This window comes from Podarcis cretensis, assembly GCF_951804945.1.
Source record: "Podarcis cretensis genome assembly, chromosome: 14".
Lineage (NCBI taxonomy): Eukaryota > Metazoa > Chordata > Lepidosauria > Squamata > Lacertidae > Podarcis > Podarcis cretensis.
This window is the reverse complement of record NC_137183.1, coordinates 47,842,022-47,861,868: the sequence shown is the minus strand read 5'-3', so window position 1 is coordinate 47,861,868 and position 19,847 is coordinate 47,842,022. Positions and strand designations below refer to the sequence as shown.

General features: G+C 45.3%; 1 protein-coding gene across 2 annotated transcripts in view; it reads right to left on the bottom strand.

Moving 5' to 3' along the window:
- Window positions 1–5,023: 5,023 nt before the first annotated feature.
- The window catches only part of GRIN2A (glutamate ionotropic receptor NMDA type subunit 2A), a 240,411-nt gene continuing 225,587 nt past the window's right edge, over window positions 5,024–19,847 (bottom strand). The window contains exons 14-15 of one of the 2 annotated variants that reach the window (XM_079953670.1): window positions 15,516–16,962; window positions 5,024–13,857 (exon numbers count right to left, since the gene is read on the bottom strand). In XM_079953670.1, coding sequence (XP_079809796.1) covers window positions 13,787–13,857; window positions 15,516–16,962 — 1,518 coding nt within the window. In that variant the 3' untranslated portion in view covers window positions 5,024–13,786. The other variant, XM_079953669.1, reaches the window with a different exon arrangement.

Sequence of the window (19,847 nt, the reverse complement as noted above, 5' to 3'; positions counted from 1 at the left end):
GGCAAGTCCTTTCTTTGACTGATGCGTCCCTGCATTTGCCTCTTTTTTTATTCTTTTCATTTATTCAATTTATATCCTGCTCTTCTTCCCAAAGGAGCCCAGGGGAGAAACTGCACAATGATCTAACATGTTAAGACATCTTTTTTGTATATAAGAAAACTATTCAAATACAAATAATTCTAGGTGAAACGTGCCAAATTCCGTGAACAATATTGGACTTAGTTATGTTTCTGTAGGGGAGGGTTAACGTAAGTAGCTAAGAAGAGCCCAGCTACTATTCAGGCCAATGACTCATCTATTCCAGCATCTTGTTCTCACTGTGGCCAAACTGATGCCTATGGGAAGTTTGCAAAAAGGAGGTGAACAGAATGACGCCCTCCCCACCTGTCTTAACAAGCAATGGATGCCGGTCCATTTTGGTGAGTGGGGCACTGCCCCACAAGTGTCAGTCTGCCCTCAGCCTACCTTCACCTACCTGCCTTCTTATTTACCACCAGCCCAGGGGGTGGTTGCCCCCTGTAGAACTTAGCAGGGAAGAGGATGGGGGCAAAGCTCTGCCTGTCATTGGTTTTAGTGCCATCTACAATTGGTCCCTCTGCCTTTTATGTCACTCTTCCATTTTCCCATCTAACTCTTGTTTTATTTTCTTTACATTTGCCCTCCATAACAAAGGACCGGAGTAGTTTACGATACGATACGATACGATATCTTTATTGTCATTGTCCCTTGCGGAACAATGAAATTGAAAAACTACATAAAACTACATAAAAACTACATAAAAACTACATAAAACATTCAAAAACCCCTAAAAAACTCTAAAACCCCATTTTAAAATACACTATACTACAGAGACCCTTTATGCTGCGTTTAGAACCAGAATTGCATTAGCGTAGAAACTGTTTTTCAGGCGGCTAGTCCTGGCCTTTATAACCCTATACCTTCTTCCAGAAGGCAGAAGCTGAAAGAGATCATTTCCGGGGTGCGTACTATCATGTGCTATCTCTGCCGCTTTCTTATGGCACCTGGCAGCATAGATTTGATCTAAGGTGGGAAGAGTGCACCCAATAATTCTCTCTGCAGTCTTTACAACCCTGGATAGCATTGTTTTTTCCCTGGCCGTGCAGCTCCCAAACCACACGCACAGACCATAAGTTAGTACGCTCTCCACAGTGCAATGGTAGAATGCCATCAACAGGTCCTTTGAGAGATTGTTTTTCCGGAGGATTCTCAGAAAATATAACCTCTGCTGTGCTCTCTTCACCAGGTCTTTGCTGTTCTCTCCCCAGGTTAGGTCATCTCTCAACTCCATTCCCAGAAATCGAAACACTGAGACCTGTTCCACGCACTTCCCCTCAATAATAAGTGGCTGAATATTCAATTTACATTTCCTAAAGTCCACAATGATCTCTTTTGTTTTCTTTAAGTTAAGCAGTAAGTTGTTTTTCCTGCACCACTCCCCCAACTGCTCAACTCCCTTCCTATAGGCCGTCTCCCCCTCTCCAGCCGTAATTAAACCAACCACCGTTGTATCATCTGCAGTTTATTCTCCAGTTTGAGGTTGGGTCAGGGCAAAAGGCTCTTCCCATGCTACCTCCACAGTCCATTCCAGAATTTCCTCTTCCCCACCCACCACACTACCAACGTTAGCGCTCTGGTGTCAGTTGTCAAGAATTGTGGGATATGCCACCTTGAAGTGGGTGAGGAATCAAGCGCCAGATCTCTCTCTCTCCAAGAGTGGAGATCACTCACTCATTGCCTTTGCAGAGGGAAACCCAATGTTTCCCATGGCAACCGAATGGAATTCCCTCCCAGGGGCCAGAGGATTACAGGATATAACACTTGTTTGGGTGGAGAACTAATGAAACCCATTGTGTTTTTCTTTATTCTTCCTTTTTACAGCATGACTCCAAGCCGTTTTTTATATACATCCTCCGACTTTTGTATACTTTTTGTATCAGTATTATTTATTTGGTAACAGCTTGCAATGTCTAAAACAATTCTTCCAGAGAGGGGGGAGAATATGGTGATAGTTTACGTATCTCTGCTAATTTTCTCTCTTTCTCATCTATTCTACCCTCTCGAATTAGTAGTTTACAGTGGAGACTTTTGCATTCTCTTAACACTGACAATGATTTAGAAATCTTGGGAGTGAGTTCCGTTGCTCATGATGGGACTTCTCTTCTGAGCAAACATTTGATTGATGTTTTTTCTTGTTTATGACATTTATCAAGCCAGCCAGAGAACATCAAGTTATCTGGGTAGCTTACAATAAATAAGGATAAAGTCAATTTAAGTACAAAGTGGGACATGAAACCATAAAATCAAAAGCAGCATGAATGTGTAGAAGATAACTTTAAAACAACAACGTATTTCCCTTACAAAGACCTCAGATTTTAAAATTTGAGTTTTAATAGGTTTGCCAGATGAGGAGCATACTGGACCCTGAGATTTCAGGGGCCAAACCTGAAACCCCAGAGCAGGCCCTGGTGATGTCATCAGATGGGCCCTGGAGATGGAGGTTAATTGGGAGAGGGGAGCTGAAGAAGCAGATGCCCCAGGGTGTCTACACTACAATTTGCAGCCAGCTCTTGTCAGGCTGAAGTTTGTAAGCTGCATGCACAGTCTTCTTAATTCTTCTTCATTAAAAAATATCAACCACCTTTCAAGCCCTGCACCGGCCACCTGGAGGGGGCCAAGCAGACCTGGAGACTTCGAGTCAGACTTGGAGGTCTGGCAATCCTAAACTTCAACTATCAAAACTATTCAGTGGCTGGATGTAAGGTAAAGGTAAAGGTACCCCTGCCCGTATGGGCCAGTCTTGACAGACTCTGGGGTTGTGCGCCCATCTCACTTAAGAGGCCAGGGGCCAGCGCTGTCCGGAGACACTTCCGGGTCACGTGGCCAGCGTGACATCGCTGCTCTGGCGAGCCAGAGCCACACACGGAAACGCCGTTTACCTTCCCGCTGGTAAGCGGTCCCTATTTATCTACTTGCACCCGGAGGTGCTTTCGAACTGCTAGGTTGGCAGGCGCTGGGACCGAGCAGCGGGAGCGCACCCCGCCGCAGGGATTCGAACCGCCGACCTTTCGATCGGCAAGCCCTAGGCGCTGAGGCTTTAACCCACAGTGCCACCTGCGTCCCGACTGGATGTATATGCTGCCAATTCCTGATCAAGTAACCATTCATTTTATCGTTTCATCCTCCAAATTATAACTATTACATTTTTTTACAAGCCACCTTGAGATTTAGATATTTCTTCCCTCTTCCAATACAGAGAACCTTTCATTAAGGATTCGTGGAGAATATCCGGAGGAGGAAGGAAAGGAAGGCCTCAGAAAAATGAAAGTTCTCTCTCTCTCCACATATCATTCCCTCTTATGTCTGCTACAATGAGGGCCGCACAAAAAGGATTCTGGAGATTTGCTCTCTTGTATCCACAGTTAGGGTTTTACATCTTTCAAAATGCTTGGCCAAGATTGCACAATGCTTCTCTCCAGTCTGGGCAGGGCATGAAAGGAAGTGAGTGCACATAGCTTTTCCTAGCCCACCCAGTACCCCACCCCCGGGAGTACAGAAAGAACAGGCTATATCCCAGTGGGAGAACATCTGCTACGCATGCAGAAGGTCCCTGGTTCATTCTCCCCAAGGAACTGCCTCACCCCATATATTGCTGCTCAGAAATGGTACTCCTCAGATGAGGAATTCCTGAGAGTATTACTTGCCATAGTGGGGGTTCTGAGCTCTCCACAGAATGCCTGAGACAAAGCAACACAGAATGGTCAATTCCCCATTTCTGATCTAACGAAGGCTGCACTCATGTGGCAGTTAATTCCTTTTCCCTAACTGCTAATTTCCACATTATAATTGAGCTTTCACACAACGTAAAAGCCGCTTCCAGAAAATGAATGGAATATAGTGCATGTTTAGTTCTGAGTTATTTGATTTTTGGGAAGGGTGTGTGGAATTGCAGCCCCCTTAACCCAGAAAATGTATATTGCTGCGTATTGCCAAGTCAAAATCGTTATTGTGGTGTGATTTCAAAACCGATTTTGGCCAATACCTTGAAAAATCACAGCACTAAAACATACCATAAAATTCATGATACCGTCGTACCTTGGTTCTCAGATGGAATCTGTTCCAGAAGTCCGTTCGACTTCCAAAATCCAAGGCATGGCCGGAGCTTCCTGCACTCAATCGGAAGCCACGCTGGATTTTTGGCTTCCCGAAAACGTTCGCAAACCAGAACACTCACTTCCAGGTTTGTGGCATTTGGGAGCCAAAACATTCAAGTCACAAGGCATTCAAGAACCAAGGTATGACTGTATTACCATGCAAAAATGACTGAAAAAAAGAGAAAAAGTTGGGGGGAGGCAAGGCATGGGGCTGCAGACCCCCCCCCCCTGGGTGCATTCTGTGGACCTCTAACTGGGAACCACTTGTTTATTCTGCTTCCTGACATTTTCTGTTATTTTCCGTGTTATATTTGAGCTTTCACACACTCTAAAAGCCACTTCTGGGAGTCTAGTGGAATCTGGTGGAAATTCAGCACTAGAAATGCTAATTGCTTTTTTTAAAAAAAAAAAATATTTGCAATCTCATTAGTCCAGAAAATTGTGGGAGCAAAGTGACAAAAATTGGGGAGCTGTACTGGTTCTTTCCTGCTGTTTTCATGGGGGAATCAGGGGTGTGGGGAGACAGAAGCACACACGTGCAGAATTGTTGAGGGCATAGCGATGTTGTCCATTGACACTAGTTGTTGTGTCACATCACACCCACCAGTACAAATGAAATTTAGCACAACATGGTGGCATATCAGTCAAAAAGCCACAGTTCCATGATACAAGCTACTGCGGCGTGAAAGGAACATTAGAATATGAGACAGAGCCACCAGCATTATAATAGGAAAAATTAAGGCAATATTCCCCACATCTGGTTGCACCCAAAGAACACATTTTGAAAACCACTATACTTATGAACAGAGGGAAGCAAAATGACGGAGGTTTTCTTTTTTCCCATTTTCATATCAATTGGCAGAAATTATCTTTATTAGAAAAATGAAATTTTCATGTATTTACATTTTGTACATCTTGTTATACTTGGCACATGTGTTTTCTCTCACAGGTATATACATTTCAATATACGCAAACATTCACGTCTTCCCCGCTCTCTTCCTATCTTCCATCTCTCTCTCTCTCTTTCTCTCTTTCTCTCTCTCTCTCTTTCTCTCTTTCTTTTCCCCCTCCTACATATTTAACAAAAATGAAAAATACAATACACCTTGAAGACAACCATGTTCATTATATACTCTCCCCACCCCCCCTTTTCTATCATCAAAAGTTTGAAGCAAACATTTGTGGGTTTTTGTTTTGTTTTTTTGTAGATATGTCTGAAAAATATTATTTATACAGTATTAGCACTTAAGTCATGCATTTGGATTTAAATATGCTGGAGGGGTAAACGACTGTTTAGACAGAACAGGTCAACAGAGAAACAAACAAACAAATGGGAAAAAAAGATTCCTGGGTCACAAATTACTTGCATCCCACTGTGTTATCAGGACATCATATCCAACTACCAGTTTTAAAGAAGTCTCTAAGAGTGTGTACGAACGTAACTTGTGTATTTGGTGACTCTTGAGTGTGTATGTGCATGTCTTAAAATTGTTGAGCTTGGTTTTTCAATGATTCAAAACCTCGAGTGTTCTCGATGAACATCCCAGTGCTCCATTTCTGATGGTGCGTTTACACAATACAGGTTCGGTTACTGGACAAAGTCAGTGCTAGGTTTTGACTTCCATTGGTGATCCCCCATCACAAATGGACAGCTGCATTCAGAACCTCCATATCAACTTGCTCTGCTCAACAGAGATCTATTAAGGGCCTCTTCATACATTAAGATTTTTAATATATATATATGGGGGGGGGGTTGACACCCATGGCTGCAATCCTATCACCACAGGGAGGGAATCTAAAGGGGCCTAGGATAAACCATGTCAGAGCCCTTCTCCTTGCTACTGTGGCCATAAGATATTGGGGCCAAGGAGACCAAATCTGAGGTGATTTGAGGATGTTCAGGGGGGAATCAGGAAAAAGCACAGAACTGAGAGATCCACAACCTTCTCAACACCCCAGGGGGGAACCCAAACTGGGGGTATAGGACAGCTGAGGAGTTAGCCTAAATCTTTCCCACAGGAGGAAAATGAGGGCTGCAGAGAAAAACCATAGGAGCACAGAAGCACTTCTCTGACCTCATTTCTGCCCTGCCAATGAAAGTCTGGAAAAGCTTTGGCCATGGTGATTAATCCACCTTCAAATCTGCACCATGAAAGAAGAACAGTGAAGGCTAAGCTCTGTTTTAAAAGTTACAGCTCCATGGGGTGGGAGGAATTGTGATGTGAATGAGGCAAACAGGTGCTTGAAAAGTTGGATCTCATGCAGGAACGTTCACGGGGAGAAAAGGATTTACAGAAGCTGCTGCTGTATAACCTCCCCCACAAAAGCCCCATATCCATACACAAAGCTGACAGCTATTAATGTCCTGTTTTCTTATCTCCAAAACAAAAAAATGCAACCACTCTTGAAAATACAATGCATCATAACTGCATCCAACACTGTATGTATACAACACAGTTGGGACATAGCCACACTTAACTCTCATCTGCACTTTCCAGGCATGGTCCATGCTTTCAAGCTCCATGAGTGAGCACCCTTTATTTGCTCTGGAGTTTTCCCCATGAAAACCTGCTCTTTAAAGTTCAATCGGAGCAAACAGCACTCGGTGGAAAACCCAAATTGCTGTTTGCTCCAATTGAGCGCTAAAGAGCATGTCTTCATAGGGAAAGCACGCTTGGAGAAGTCTTTGCACGGAAAGGGTGTTTGGGCATGGAGCTTTAAAATGGAAAGAGTGGGGGGAAGCTGACTGAGATAAGCCCTCAGTGCAGCAGGTATTGTAAGAAAGCTTAAACCACGGCAACCCCAGTGGGTCCTATTATGCATGTTGGAGGAAGCAATCTTATTAATAAATGTGTAAATTCAGCAGAACACATCCTGGAAGACCCGTTTAGAGCCACAAGGAGATGACCTGATGTCAATGCTCTGTGCATTAAGAGTATAAATTGTAATCACATATGGTATGATACGTTGGCATCTGAATGTATATAACTCGCAAGGAACTACAAAATGGGGGAGCTGACTGGCAGCTCTTTGTGATTTGATTTCCTCATCACACTGTGCAATTTGCATTTGCAATTTGGCAAGCACCAGCTTCTGTGTACAGTCATGATGACTTGTATTTTGATCTTTTTTATTGAAATAAAATCAAGCTTTTAACGCATTTGCGCATGTCTGAGAAGCAATGCATTTATATTGGAAGACCTTGTATGCAAATGGATTTGTATTAATCTTATCTGGGGAGGCGCCCTCCGCTGTTTCCATTTTGTGTGTCCATATTTACAGTGCAATCTACAGGTGTCTGCACTAGATCTGGACAAAGCAGTCAATGCTGCTGTTTCTCTTTTTTCCTATCTTAAATTCAGTTCACCCCATTTTAAAATAACTCACCTGCATTTTTAGAGCACATTTCTCCTCCTATGTATGATTTGGCATGCATTTTTGCCTAAAAGGTTCTTGCCCACCCCAGTAATCTTTAGAGGGATCCTGATTCTCTGGGGGAAATCCACCAGTAAATGCTGCTCACTTCAGTGGCGTTAATGCCAAAGAAACCCATGGTAGATTGTGTCCAAAGAAATATTGGCAGCAATGTCATTGCAGAGCATCCTGAAGGTTTTAGAGACTTGATCTAGGCATACTTGCATGCTTTCAGCTCTATACCCTGCCCTGATCTCCCTCCTTTCCTCTTTTGGATGAAAACTGGGTCAAATCTCTCCCATCCCAACTATCATCAAGCTATAGCCAATCCTTATACTGGCCACAACCACAATAGCTGAGCTGGAGGTGCAATTCTTCCTCCCATTTTTGTTGGGGTTTTTGCAGGAGATCAAATCAGTGGGCTTTGTGCCCGTTGGATAGTATAAAAGGTGGGCATTATTAGCAATTTCGCTTTGCCCATGGAACAGTCAAGAGTAAAGCATGGTTGATTTATCTGGATCTAACTACTGAATGAATTCTTTGGCTTACAGGCATATAAGTTCTGCATCAAATTGCTAGAGCATGTGAGCTTCTGGGATCGAAACAGGCACAAACTGGTACAACATCCTGGCAAGAAATGACACCCAACATCATCATTGGTTTGGGAATCGTCTCTTGACTGGTCACCATCTGAGGGGGTGAAAAACCACATTAGGGGTATTCACACATTACATTGGAACCTTGTACCTATGTATTCAAAGAATGCAGCTATACACTCATGCCATTATTCAAATGTAATGTTCAGCAAGCATACACAACAGTTGTGCATCCCAAATCCACAAGTGAGCACATTTTCATGCAAACACCTGTGTATGGTGTAATGTGTGAACATACCTATTCAGGTTTTGTACGTTAGAGAAGAACTGGTTTCTGGGATGTGCATGTTCTTTTCAAGACAATGGCATCTCACCAACAAGAAGCATTGGGAAGAGTAGGAAAGTAACTTGTGAAGTTAGACTTCTAGCTGGAGGTGATCTATTCACCTCCACCAGATCCTCACCACCCACAGCATCTAAGCACAACCCTTATGGAAGGACTACCTGTTCATCCATATGGGAGATTTTAGGAATCGTGGCCAACAGTCATAAGCACAACCCAAAACTCCTGCATCATATTTGATATCTCCCCCATCCCCACATTAGGTTTGGCTGTCCACATTGAATGGTTTTTGTTCTAGAGCACCAAACATCCACATGGGCCAGACTGCTATTTAAAAATCAGGCTGGCATTTCCAGTGCAAAATGCAGACTAAGAATCACACTTTTAAAAGCTCATCTGGATACCCATTTTTCTATATATATATATTTTTTAAAAGCTGTAAACACTCGTATTTAAAACTGCAGTAAGGTTCCATATCAAAATCTACAGTTTCGCATAGTGCAATTTCCTTATTTCAGCCGCATATATATATAATAAATGTTAAATAAATAGCAGCACAGAGTTGCCTTCTGGAGGCCTGGTTTTCTTATGAAGCCATGGGTGTAGTTTGCTACAACCTACAGAAGGCCAAGTTTCCATTAGAGTTGATCAACTCTAGTTGGCCAACCCACTTGGGAGAAGATGCCTGCATGTCTATTACCTGCTGCTTTTGCCTAGGCAAGCAAGACCAGCCAATGGTGGAAACAAATGAGAAACGGCTTATTTCAAGAAGGAAACCTCAACAGTTGAGGGCGGTGGGTAGATGTGGGGCAGTGACCAGTAATGGTTGGTCCACTTTCCTCTCCTCCCAAAGAAGAGACCATGCTGAACAGTGATGGATGCAACTCTGACTACCAGCACCTGAGGGTTCCAACCCATGTTTCAGAAAGAGCACATGAACCATCACCTCCTATGCTTTTGGCCAAAAGCGACTCCTATTTAAAATGTGAAATCAGCTTCAGTACAAGAAGCAAGGATCTCAATGGAGGGGTGATGTTTTCAAGCAACAGGTCTCCTCTGCTCTCAAGAGACATCATAACCTGCTTTTGAAATGCTTCCAGTGTTCAAATGTGCTTTGACTTGCAGTGCCTCACCTGCTTACCCCTAAGCACACGGCCAGGTATCGCCGTTTAATTGAATTGTAGACTAGCTTTCCCAGATGCTACTCAATTGCATCATTACTGACCATCAGCCATGCTGGCTGGGGCTGATGGGAATTGTAGTCTCAAGTACCTGGAGAGCATCAGGTTGGAGAAAGCTATTGTAGGTGGCATGTGCATATTGTGGGGTTGGGGTCATTTCAGAATAAATGCCTTGACAGTCACTGCCTTGGAAATATGGGAATTGCCAGATAGCATTTGGAGTGGGAGAAGTCCAATTTTCTCCTTGATAAGCAGGTTTCCTGAGGAAAGAAGTTCTCAAACTAAGGGTCCATAGACCACCAGGGGTCCATGGCATGCCTCCATTAAATATTCCTGTTGCTGTTTTATTGCTTCTTTTATTTCATATTTTAATTGCATTGAAAGTTGCAGTCTGTGGAATGCAGACTGCAACACAATCCAACACCATGAGAAATAAAAGGAATAAAAATATATATAGTTAACAATCACGCAGCGCTGAGCACAGCCCACTGCAATTGCTACAACAAGCAGAAAAATCATTACAACCCTCTGCAATTTCCAAGTGGTCCGTGGTGGGGAGAATTTGAGAACCCCACTGCCCTAAAATAATAGGTATTCTTCTAAAGCAACATTTTATACATGCTTACTTGGGAAGAAACCTACAGAACTAAGTCATGCTTACGTCCCAGTAAGCATAGATGGGACTGGGCCATACTTGTCCTCATTTTCTACACTTTTAAACTGAAGCTTTGTAACATTTTAAAGCAGCAATGTGGAAGTTGAGGCTTTCCACCAGTTGCTAGGCTACAGCTTCCTTCATCCTTGACAGCTGGCTGTGGCTGATGGGAGCTTTAGTCCAGGAACACAGGTATCTCAGCCCTGTTCTAATGAAAGAACTTACGAAGTACTTCCCAGCACATTCCATAATCAAGGGAGTCCAACCTTCTTTTCTTCCCAGGTTGGAGAGCATCAAGCTACAAATTCCCAGGTTGTCTACATCAAGCTTTCTCCACCTGGTGCCCCCTAGATGGTTTGGACTACAACTCCCATCAGTTGACGGGACTCGTGATCCCAAACAACTGGAGGCTGTCACATTGGGCAAAGCTGGTCTAAGTATTACATTTGGCACTCAGCAGGGCCATTTAATTTTAACCACCATCCGTCTCCACCCCATGTTGCGGCAGGATCATTAAACAGATGCTAAAGCATATTAATTCAGGTCTGTGTTTCCCTTCTCTCCTTGGTTTGTTTTTTTTTTTCCTTAAAGTGACATGTATCCACATAGTGCACATTTTTTCATCATGGCATTGTGTGTGTATATATATCTATATATATGTTTGTGTGTGTGTGTGTGTGTGTGTGTGTGAAGTAACTCAGAAACCAAACCTGGAGTGTGTCCCTATTTCCTCCTCCCTACTCCAGTGTTATTTGACATGAGCACTGGGAGGTTGTTATCTCCCTAGCGTGTTCTGCAGCTACCTAATTTACACATGTCATGTGCATATATTGAGTATTTGAGATGGATCGGATTAAAGAAGTAAAAAAATAACAATGTTCCAACATACATACAAACATACAAACACGGGAGTTCTAGAAGGAAAGCAAGTCACTACTGAGAAATGCTACACTTCCAGACTACAGTCAGACAATTTGGTACTGCATTCCAGGTTGAGTCCATTCGACATATATGGCTGTTGGTGTCGTACATTAACAACTGCAGTTAACATTAACATACGGTTAATCAGAATGGGACCACTACTGGGTTGTAAACAAATGAGCAATGGTTATATTGGTGCCAGTGTTGTTGGGTTCTCTTTTTTTCTTTTTCTTTTTTCTTTTTGAACAATGTGAAGGAACAAGGCGAAGAGAGATACTATACAGCCCTGAGTTATCATCACCAACAAGGAAGAGACACATACTTGTGTACACATTTAGGTTTCAAGTTAGATTATGAGGTCTACAGCTTTACAGATGTAAGCTCCATACACCAAGACTTAGAAATATCTATGTTTTCAGCTGCAGAGATTTTCCAGCTGAGAAGTTGGACTGTGGAGTTTTCTACAAACCAATTTCATTACAAAACGAGTGTCTATGAAAGAGAATGAAAGCATTTGGACACCAACAGAAACCATCGTCTTACAAGTGCAATGAGTTGGGCCTATGTTTTTTTTCTTCCCCTTCCCCGCATTATTATATATATATATATATTTGGCTTCACTCCCCAAATTGGTCTCTCCAGAATCTCCTCCCTGGACCTTACGGTGGATTTAGACGACGCAAGGCTGTTCTTGAAAAATACACACATACAGATGCAGCCTTGTGGTGATTGGGGGCCCCAGGCTGCAGCTGAAACTTCAACACACAACTTGATGCATATGTAGCATGTTCCCATGATACGAAGAGCACCCCTAGGGTGTGTGTTTTTCATCTGATCTTCATGGTTGTTTCTTACAAACATGATAGGTGATATTCATTAGTCATACTCAAGAACAGACCTATTTAAATCAATGGATTCAAGTAGCTCTATTTCAAGCATGACTTAGCTGGATATCCCTCAATAGATATAAAGTAATACCCAACTCAGATTTCAATAGGTCAGCTTTGAGCATGGCAGTTGGATATCATCTGATGGATATAAGATGGTGCCCAACTCAAGAATATGGTTGTGTGTATGTTTCCCACAAACTGCCTGCGCTGTATTCATAATGTCTGAATCCACCCTAAGCTGTCCCATAAGCAACAAGAAGCCTTCAAGACTAAAGTGTTTGTTTGTTTTTTACAAATGTCAACAGTAAAGTGCTATCCTTTGAGGTCTGCTTTCCTTATGCAGCAATATCAATATTTTCATGGAATTTACGCTGGAGCAGAATTGTGTGGGTTGTTAACTAGATGGGCACAATCTCCCAGGAACTTCTCCTCCTGTGTCTGGGGCCACCAGGCACATTGCTGTGACCAGAAAGAGGCCATTTAAAGTCTCTCCATGTGGTGGCTGCCTCCTGGTGGCAAGTTAATTGTGTGCAGAGGCTCGCCAACCTCAGGTGGGGACACCTTTTGCCCACATCTCCACGTGTTTGCCATGGAACGGTTTTGAAACGTCCTCAAAACAGGCTTACCAGCCCTACTGTCTAGGCCAGGGTTTCCCCACTCGGACTACAACTCCCATCATCCCTAGCTAGCAGTGGTCAGGAATGATGGGGACTGTAGTCCCAAAAACAGCTAAAGACCCAGGTTTGGGGAAACCCTGCTCTAGGCTCAGCCCTGGCACAGAGAAATGTCACAGTTGAACCTTTCCCTAGCACTCATCTCCACACCAGGAAAAGCATGGAGCACCTGCTAAACGCCTGGGAAAGGTAGGCGGGTGCAGGGGCTGTAAGAGAAGGAGGCAACCCTGTGTTGAGAATGGGGGCCATAACATCCTAGGGTCCCTTAGAACTCGGCAGTTCTATGAATCTATGTGAAACTGACCCCCAAGGACCATTAAAAAGAATGGGAGTTGTCCAAGGAAATTGGACTTGGACTTTTGTGCTTGTTCAGTGTAGGGAGCAGCCAAGCGACTCTACCTTGGGAAAGATCAGGAGCTCAAACATCTGACATGTATTGTCCCCCTTCACCCCCACTGGTACGCCCACCGGGACTGTTAGGGGAGACAAGACAGCTCAGCATGTGAGGCCGCTTGCTTCCCCAGGCAGGTGGAGTAGCTGGAACTCTTGCGAGCATAGACTTCAGTGCCCCTCTTCGGACTGGCAGAGAATCAAAGTCACCCTAAGGCCAGCCCCTTGGATAGCTCGGAGGTTGGAAGTTAAGAAGTCTCCAGGTTTGGTTAAGCCATAGAAATGCCAGGAGACTGTGTGGTCTTGTCTTTCTGTTCCTTGCCCAGCCTCCCAGCTCTCCCCAGACTTCGTCCCGGGTAAGGTCACGCCCACCACAGCCCAGCCTGGCCTCGGCAGGGACTAGCGTGGTCTGTCTGTTCAGTCTTAGATGGGGAGACGGGGAAAGAGGCTCCCTGCCTTTCCTGGGAGAGGTTCCCACCCCTTCCTGGTTGCACCACCACATCGCCCAGCTTGGAGCTGCTATCTGAACGTGTGGGACCTCTATTAGCAATTATGAAACTTCCATTCCTTTCAATGGGGCTTGGCGGAGGAGAAGTCCTCTGTGGATTGCAGCCTTGGTCTCTGTAAGACAGACAAAGATGAACACAATATTGTTTCCATTCATGGGCCCTGAGGATGTATATATATATATATTTATATATATGTATATATAGATAGATATATAGATATATAGATATATATAGATATATAGATATAGATATAATTATTTTTTGCTTTTGTTTGACTGTGTTTAAAAACAAAGATGAAACTAAATCGTATATATATATATATATATATATATATATATATATATTCATTTTGTCTGTTTCTTTAAAAAAAAGACTAACTCTAATCTCTTTGACAAGTCTTACCTTTGTCAGTGTACAAATGCATTCTTAACATTTTTTTTTTCTTTGTTCTGTGTCAAAGTACATGCATACCATATTGCTTATTCTCTACTAAAAAATAAACGTCTGGGAGGACATAAATACGCCAGTGGAAAGTGCGAGAAGGACTAAAGTCTGATGGACAAGGGGAAAAAGAACCATCCTAATATAAAAAAATAACATAGTTGCCAACATATCCCAGCAGGATTCCAAAATGGACAGACCAGAAATGGTGCCCATTTCTGCCAGGGCTTGAACTGATCCCTAAGGGTGCATTTACACTGCAAGGCAGAAAGTGGGTTGATGGTTTCTCCCTCTTCCTAGGGGATGGTAGCCTTCCAAACAGAGCTGTGGGTTGCTAATATGGACCACATGCCCACTGTATAGGTAATTCACTACAATACCATTTGAACAGTCACAGTGTCACCCCTTAAGGATTCTGGGAACTGTAGTTTGTTATTGGCGCCGTGAGTCGCTTGGAGGCCCCTCGTCCCTTCAGAGAGCTACAGTCACCACAGTGGTTTAACAGTCGATCCCTCTTCCCAGGGAACAATCGTAGCTCTGCCAGGGGGGTGGAGGGGGGTTCTTAACAACTCCCAGCACCCTTAACAGACTACGGTTCCCAGGATTCTTTTGGGGGAGCCATGGCTGTTCAAAGTGGTAAAATAGTACTTTAAATGTCTGGTGTGGGTGTAACCATGGGATCTGAGGCACTATCACCAAACTGCGATTCCCAGGATGCTCTCGGGAAAGACACTGCAGTCAAATAAAACAATATATGTTTGTAGTATAGATATGCCCTTGGAGGGATGGGTTTTGTTTTTTCTATTGTTCTTCCTACTCCCTCTTCCCTTCCCTTTTTTCTTTTTGGTTCAACAGGCGAGATCAATCAATGGAAGGCATCACAGACCCTCAGTTCCCAGAGGACTGCTAAGGAGCACCCCGTTTGGCTCTCGGATGCTGGCAACTATGTTTTTCCCTCTAGATAAAAATGTGGATGGAAAAAAAGCTAAACATCTGATTCAATGCTAGGCATCTTCTTATACACGCGTCTATTGCTGCAGGAATTTAAAACTCTTGGAGCTGAGTACACGCTATTCTTATTTGCAACATAAGGCATCCCATGCTCCGAAATGTACATGTCGTTGTGGACCCGGCCGTCTCTGGAACAGTACGAGGCGGTCGATTTTATCGACGACCTTGAGTAACTATCATTTCTCGCTTTTGTGGGCAAGGAGTGTTTATAAAGGCCCGCGGGGCTCCGCCCCAGAACTAAGTGCTGGTCGTCGTAATAAGAGTGCAGAAAAGGGTTCTCCGCGGAACGGTCGGAATACAGGGACTTGATCCTCTTACCGTCGTCCAAGGTGCGTGTGAAAAGCGGAGCCTTGCTGCTCAAGAGTTTGCTTTGGGGGGCGTTAAACAGGTTTGCATAAGGGCTGCCTTCCAGAAACTTCTCTTTGTCTTTCAGGCTGATGCTCCGGGCCGGCCTCCCAACGGCCACTTCCCTGGGCTTGTTGTCCAGAAGGTTGTCGAAAGAGTGTTGCCGGCTGATCCTCAGCCTGCTTTTCTTCGGGGGCTGGGTTTTGTTGTTCTGGACCCAGTCGTGGCGGTACACCTCTTCCTCCCGCTGGGCTGAGTTGCCGGTGTCCTGCAACATCTGGTCTTCGTCGATGTCATACAGGTTCCCCATCCGCACACAGGCATCGCACTTGTAGGGCGAGCGGCTCAAATGGTGTCCGGCGTAGCTGGGCAGACTGGAAAGGCAGCTCCTGCAGTGGGTAGCGTTCTGCCTGTAGCGGTCATTGGCTTCGCCAAAGGACGCGTTCTTATCTTTCGTGCCATAGTGCTTCGGGTACAGCTTGTACTGGTCGTTGCTTGGAAGACTTTCCTCGTTCGGCAAAGGAGTCCTGTTACTCTGCTCCGACTTCCGGTAGTTGTCATTGTGATCCTGATAAACGTCGGAGAACTCCATTGTCTCTGGGAGGATAATGTTCTCGATATACTGGGGCGTGTCCAGGTGAAAGCCACGCTCTTTATCTGCATCTATAATGTAAATTTTATCCCGAGGCAGAGACTTGTTTTTCAGATATGTCAGCTCGACTTCGCTACAGTCCTTCGGGTATTTCGCTACAGGCCGTTTTTTAACATTGTCCTTTGACTTGTGGTGCTTGTTGTTGTTTTCAGGCTCCATGTGGCAGGTGGCCCGGCTCGAGGTATCTGAAACGTCTGAGCAGATGATCTCTTCGGGGAGGTACCTTGGGCCTTTCAACGAATGCTGCCGGTTCTCGTCAGAATCGTTTTCTCGCTGGAGAGAGCCCTGCCGCAGAGATTCTTGGCGCAACGATTCGACCGATTTCCTCCACAGCTGTCTCGGGCGCGAGTTCCCTTTGGCTTCTGCCGCAACGGCGACTTCCACCGTGTTGGGATTGGATTCGTTCAACGTGAGCGGGTGCTGCCCTTGGAAAACGTAGTTGTTGAGGCTGTCCTTGTGGCGGTTGCCCATGAATGTCTGTAGGTCGCCTATGTTGTCGCTGAAAATGTTCTCCTTCGGGGGAAAGGGCCTGTTGTTGTCAGAGAAGATCAAATTCCCCTTGTCCATCATCATGTCCATTATCAAGGACCCCCTGTGGATAAAATCAGCTGTTCTTTTGGGGGAGTTTATCCGGGAGGGGTTGATGTTGGTCATGTTCTTCGCCGACCGCAGGAGCTTCAACATATTTGTTTGAGAACTTGTCAGGGTGAAGTCGGGGGACTTCTTCTTTTCTTCTATGTGGACCCCATGGATGCAGCTGTAAATACCCTAAATGAGAAGCAACACAAAATGGATAAAGTTTCAAATCGTCAACCCTTCAAAGCAGGGGGTAGGGAGCCTCCAGCCTGTAGGTCAAATATGCCCCCCCCCACCCGGGCTCTCTGTCCCTCCCTCGGGACTATCCTCATGCAAAGTCCTCCTTGAGTATTTTTTACTGGCTAGAACGTGTCCTAGCTTGCCTGGATAGATGACTGAGATGGAGATGTGTGCAAGTGTATTCTCCTTCTCCATGCATGAAGACACCTCTGGTTTTTGTGTGGCTGGAATGTAGCCAGAATCACACGTGTTGTTCTGATCACTTTTGCTTCTGACCCCACAATGAATCCCCTGGAAGGCTGCCCCACCCACTGAAACCCTTGGGCTTGAAAAGGTTCCCCACCTTTCTTTGAGGGGAAGGGCCATAGTGTTGGTGCTGACCTTTAAAGCCCTAAACGGCCTCGGTCCAGTATACCTGAAGGAGCGTCTCCACCCCCATCAATCTGCCCGGACGCTGAGGTCCAGCGCCGAGGGCCTTCTGGCGGTTCCCTCATTGCGAGAAGCAAAGCTACAGGGAACCAGGCAGAGGGCCTTCTCGGCAGTGGCGCCCGCCCTGTGGAACGCCCTTCCAGCAGATGTCAAAGCGATAAACAACTACCTGACATTCAGAAGACATCTTAAGGCAGCCCTGTTCAGGGAAGTTTTTAACGTGTGATATTTTACTGTATTTTTGGTTTTTATGGAAGCCGCCCAGAGTGGCTGGGGAGGCCCAGCCAGATGGGCGGGGTATAAATAATAAATTATTATTATATTAATAACAGAGCGTCTGCTTTACATGCAAAAGGTTCCCATTTCAAATCCTGGTGTTTCCTGCTAGGGCTGGGAGAGACTTCCTACCTGAAACACTGGAGGGAGCTATTGCCAGTCAATATAAACAACAGTGAGCTAGGTGGACCACTGGCTTGGCTCAGTCTAAGGCAGCATCCTATGTTCCTTGTTGCATAGGTACAGACATTCTACACAGGTAGGTATTGATACCCTTAGGATTTCAGTTGCATAGCCTGGACAGCCTGCACCTTCAAGCAAAACAGCAGCAAACTGTTGGATACCACGGGGACTGAAGCAGCAGCCCTGTGGGATTCAGTAGCAGTTCTCCTGCATCAGCAAAGATGCTGTTTGCATCACAAACCATGGTTTGGAGACCTCAGAGAGCAATCGCGTGCCCCATCCTGCTCTGTGGGTGCAACTTGGCACTCTCTCTCACACTCTCTCGCTCCGGTCTCTCTCTCCTTCCAGAAGAGGAGCCTTGCTGGATCAGAACCAATGACCCACCTAGTCCAGCATCCTGTTCCCCACAGAGGCCAACCAGGTAACTGCAGGAAGCCCTCAGCTTGGCCTGCGCTCAACCTCCGCAGCTCCTGAAAACTGCTGCAATGGCAGCAATGATCTGGCCCCAGTATTTCAACCTTAGTAAAAGTAAAGGGACCCCTGACCATTAGGTCCAGTGGTGACTGACTCTGGAGTTGTGGCGCTCATCTCGCTTTATTGGCCGAGGGAGCCAGCGTACAGCTTCTGGGTCATGTGGCCAGCATGACTAAGCCTCTTCTGGCGAACCAGAGCAGCGCACGGAAACGCCGTTTACCTTTCCGCCAGAGTGGTACCTATTTATCTACTTGCACTTTGACATGCTTTCGAACTGCTAGGTTGGCAGGAGCAGGGACCGAGCAACGGGAGCTCACCCCATCATGGGGATTCGAACCACCGACCTTCTGATCAGCAAGCCCTAGGCTCTGTGGTTTAACCCACAGCGCCACCCAGGTCCCCTTCAACCTTAGTACCTGGCTGGAAACCAAAGGAGAAGATTGTTCTTACAGCTGGCAATAATTATAATGCCATATCCAGAACAGGTTAGTGCAAGAATCCCATCCACCTGGGCCTTTAAAATGGGCATCAGCTAAGGGACTGAGATTCAATTCAGTCCTCATTTCCATGCGAGCTTGCCTATTTTCACTTCCTGAAACAATAAGACAGAGGTAGGGAACCTCAGACCTGAGGGGTGGATGTGGCCCTGCAAACCTCTTTATGTAGCCCTCAGGACTCTCCCCACTGTTCCTGTCCTAATCCCCCTTGAGTATTTTTGCCTGGCTGGCCTGTGTCCTTGAACTCTGATATCATTATCCTCTCTTGCATGCCTGGATGGAGGACAGAGAGGAGTGGGAGAGTCAATGTGCAGAAACCAGGCAACTGTCTGAAAGAAATGTGCCCATTCACTGCTTTGCCCACTTTTGCTTCTGGCCCTGTCAGCGTTGGCATGTAGTACATTGTCCAGAAAGGAATTTGGACCAGGGGGATGAAAAAGGTTTCCCCACATCTGCACTACACAAACCTGAAATAATGGGAAACAGAGCACGACAAGAGCTGGATGGCAGCCATGTTGGCTATCTCTGACGCATTGGGAACTGGACTCCAATGACATCTGAAGGCCAACCATGTTGGCAACGTCTGATCTAATGGGAAATGGAATCCAACAACATCTGGAGGGCAATCACCTCGGCTACCTCTGATCTAATGGGAAATGGAATCCAACAACATCTGGAGGGCAACCACCTCGGCTGCTTCCTCACCCCAAACAGGGGGGAATTAATGGAAGATGGACATGTCAACAGTTGTTAGCCAGAACAGCCAAATGGAGTGCTCATGTTCCAAAGGATTCTGAGTAGAGGAGATGCAGAGGAGAAGCCAATCAACCTTCCTGTCCACCAGCTTGTGAACATCTGGCTGAAGGTATAAACAGATTGCTGGACTGGATGGATCTTGGCTGGATCCAGCAAACCATTTTTATGGACAGCAAAGCAATTTAGGTGTGCCAGTGTAGGCTGCATACTAACAGGTCCTGT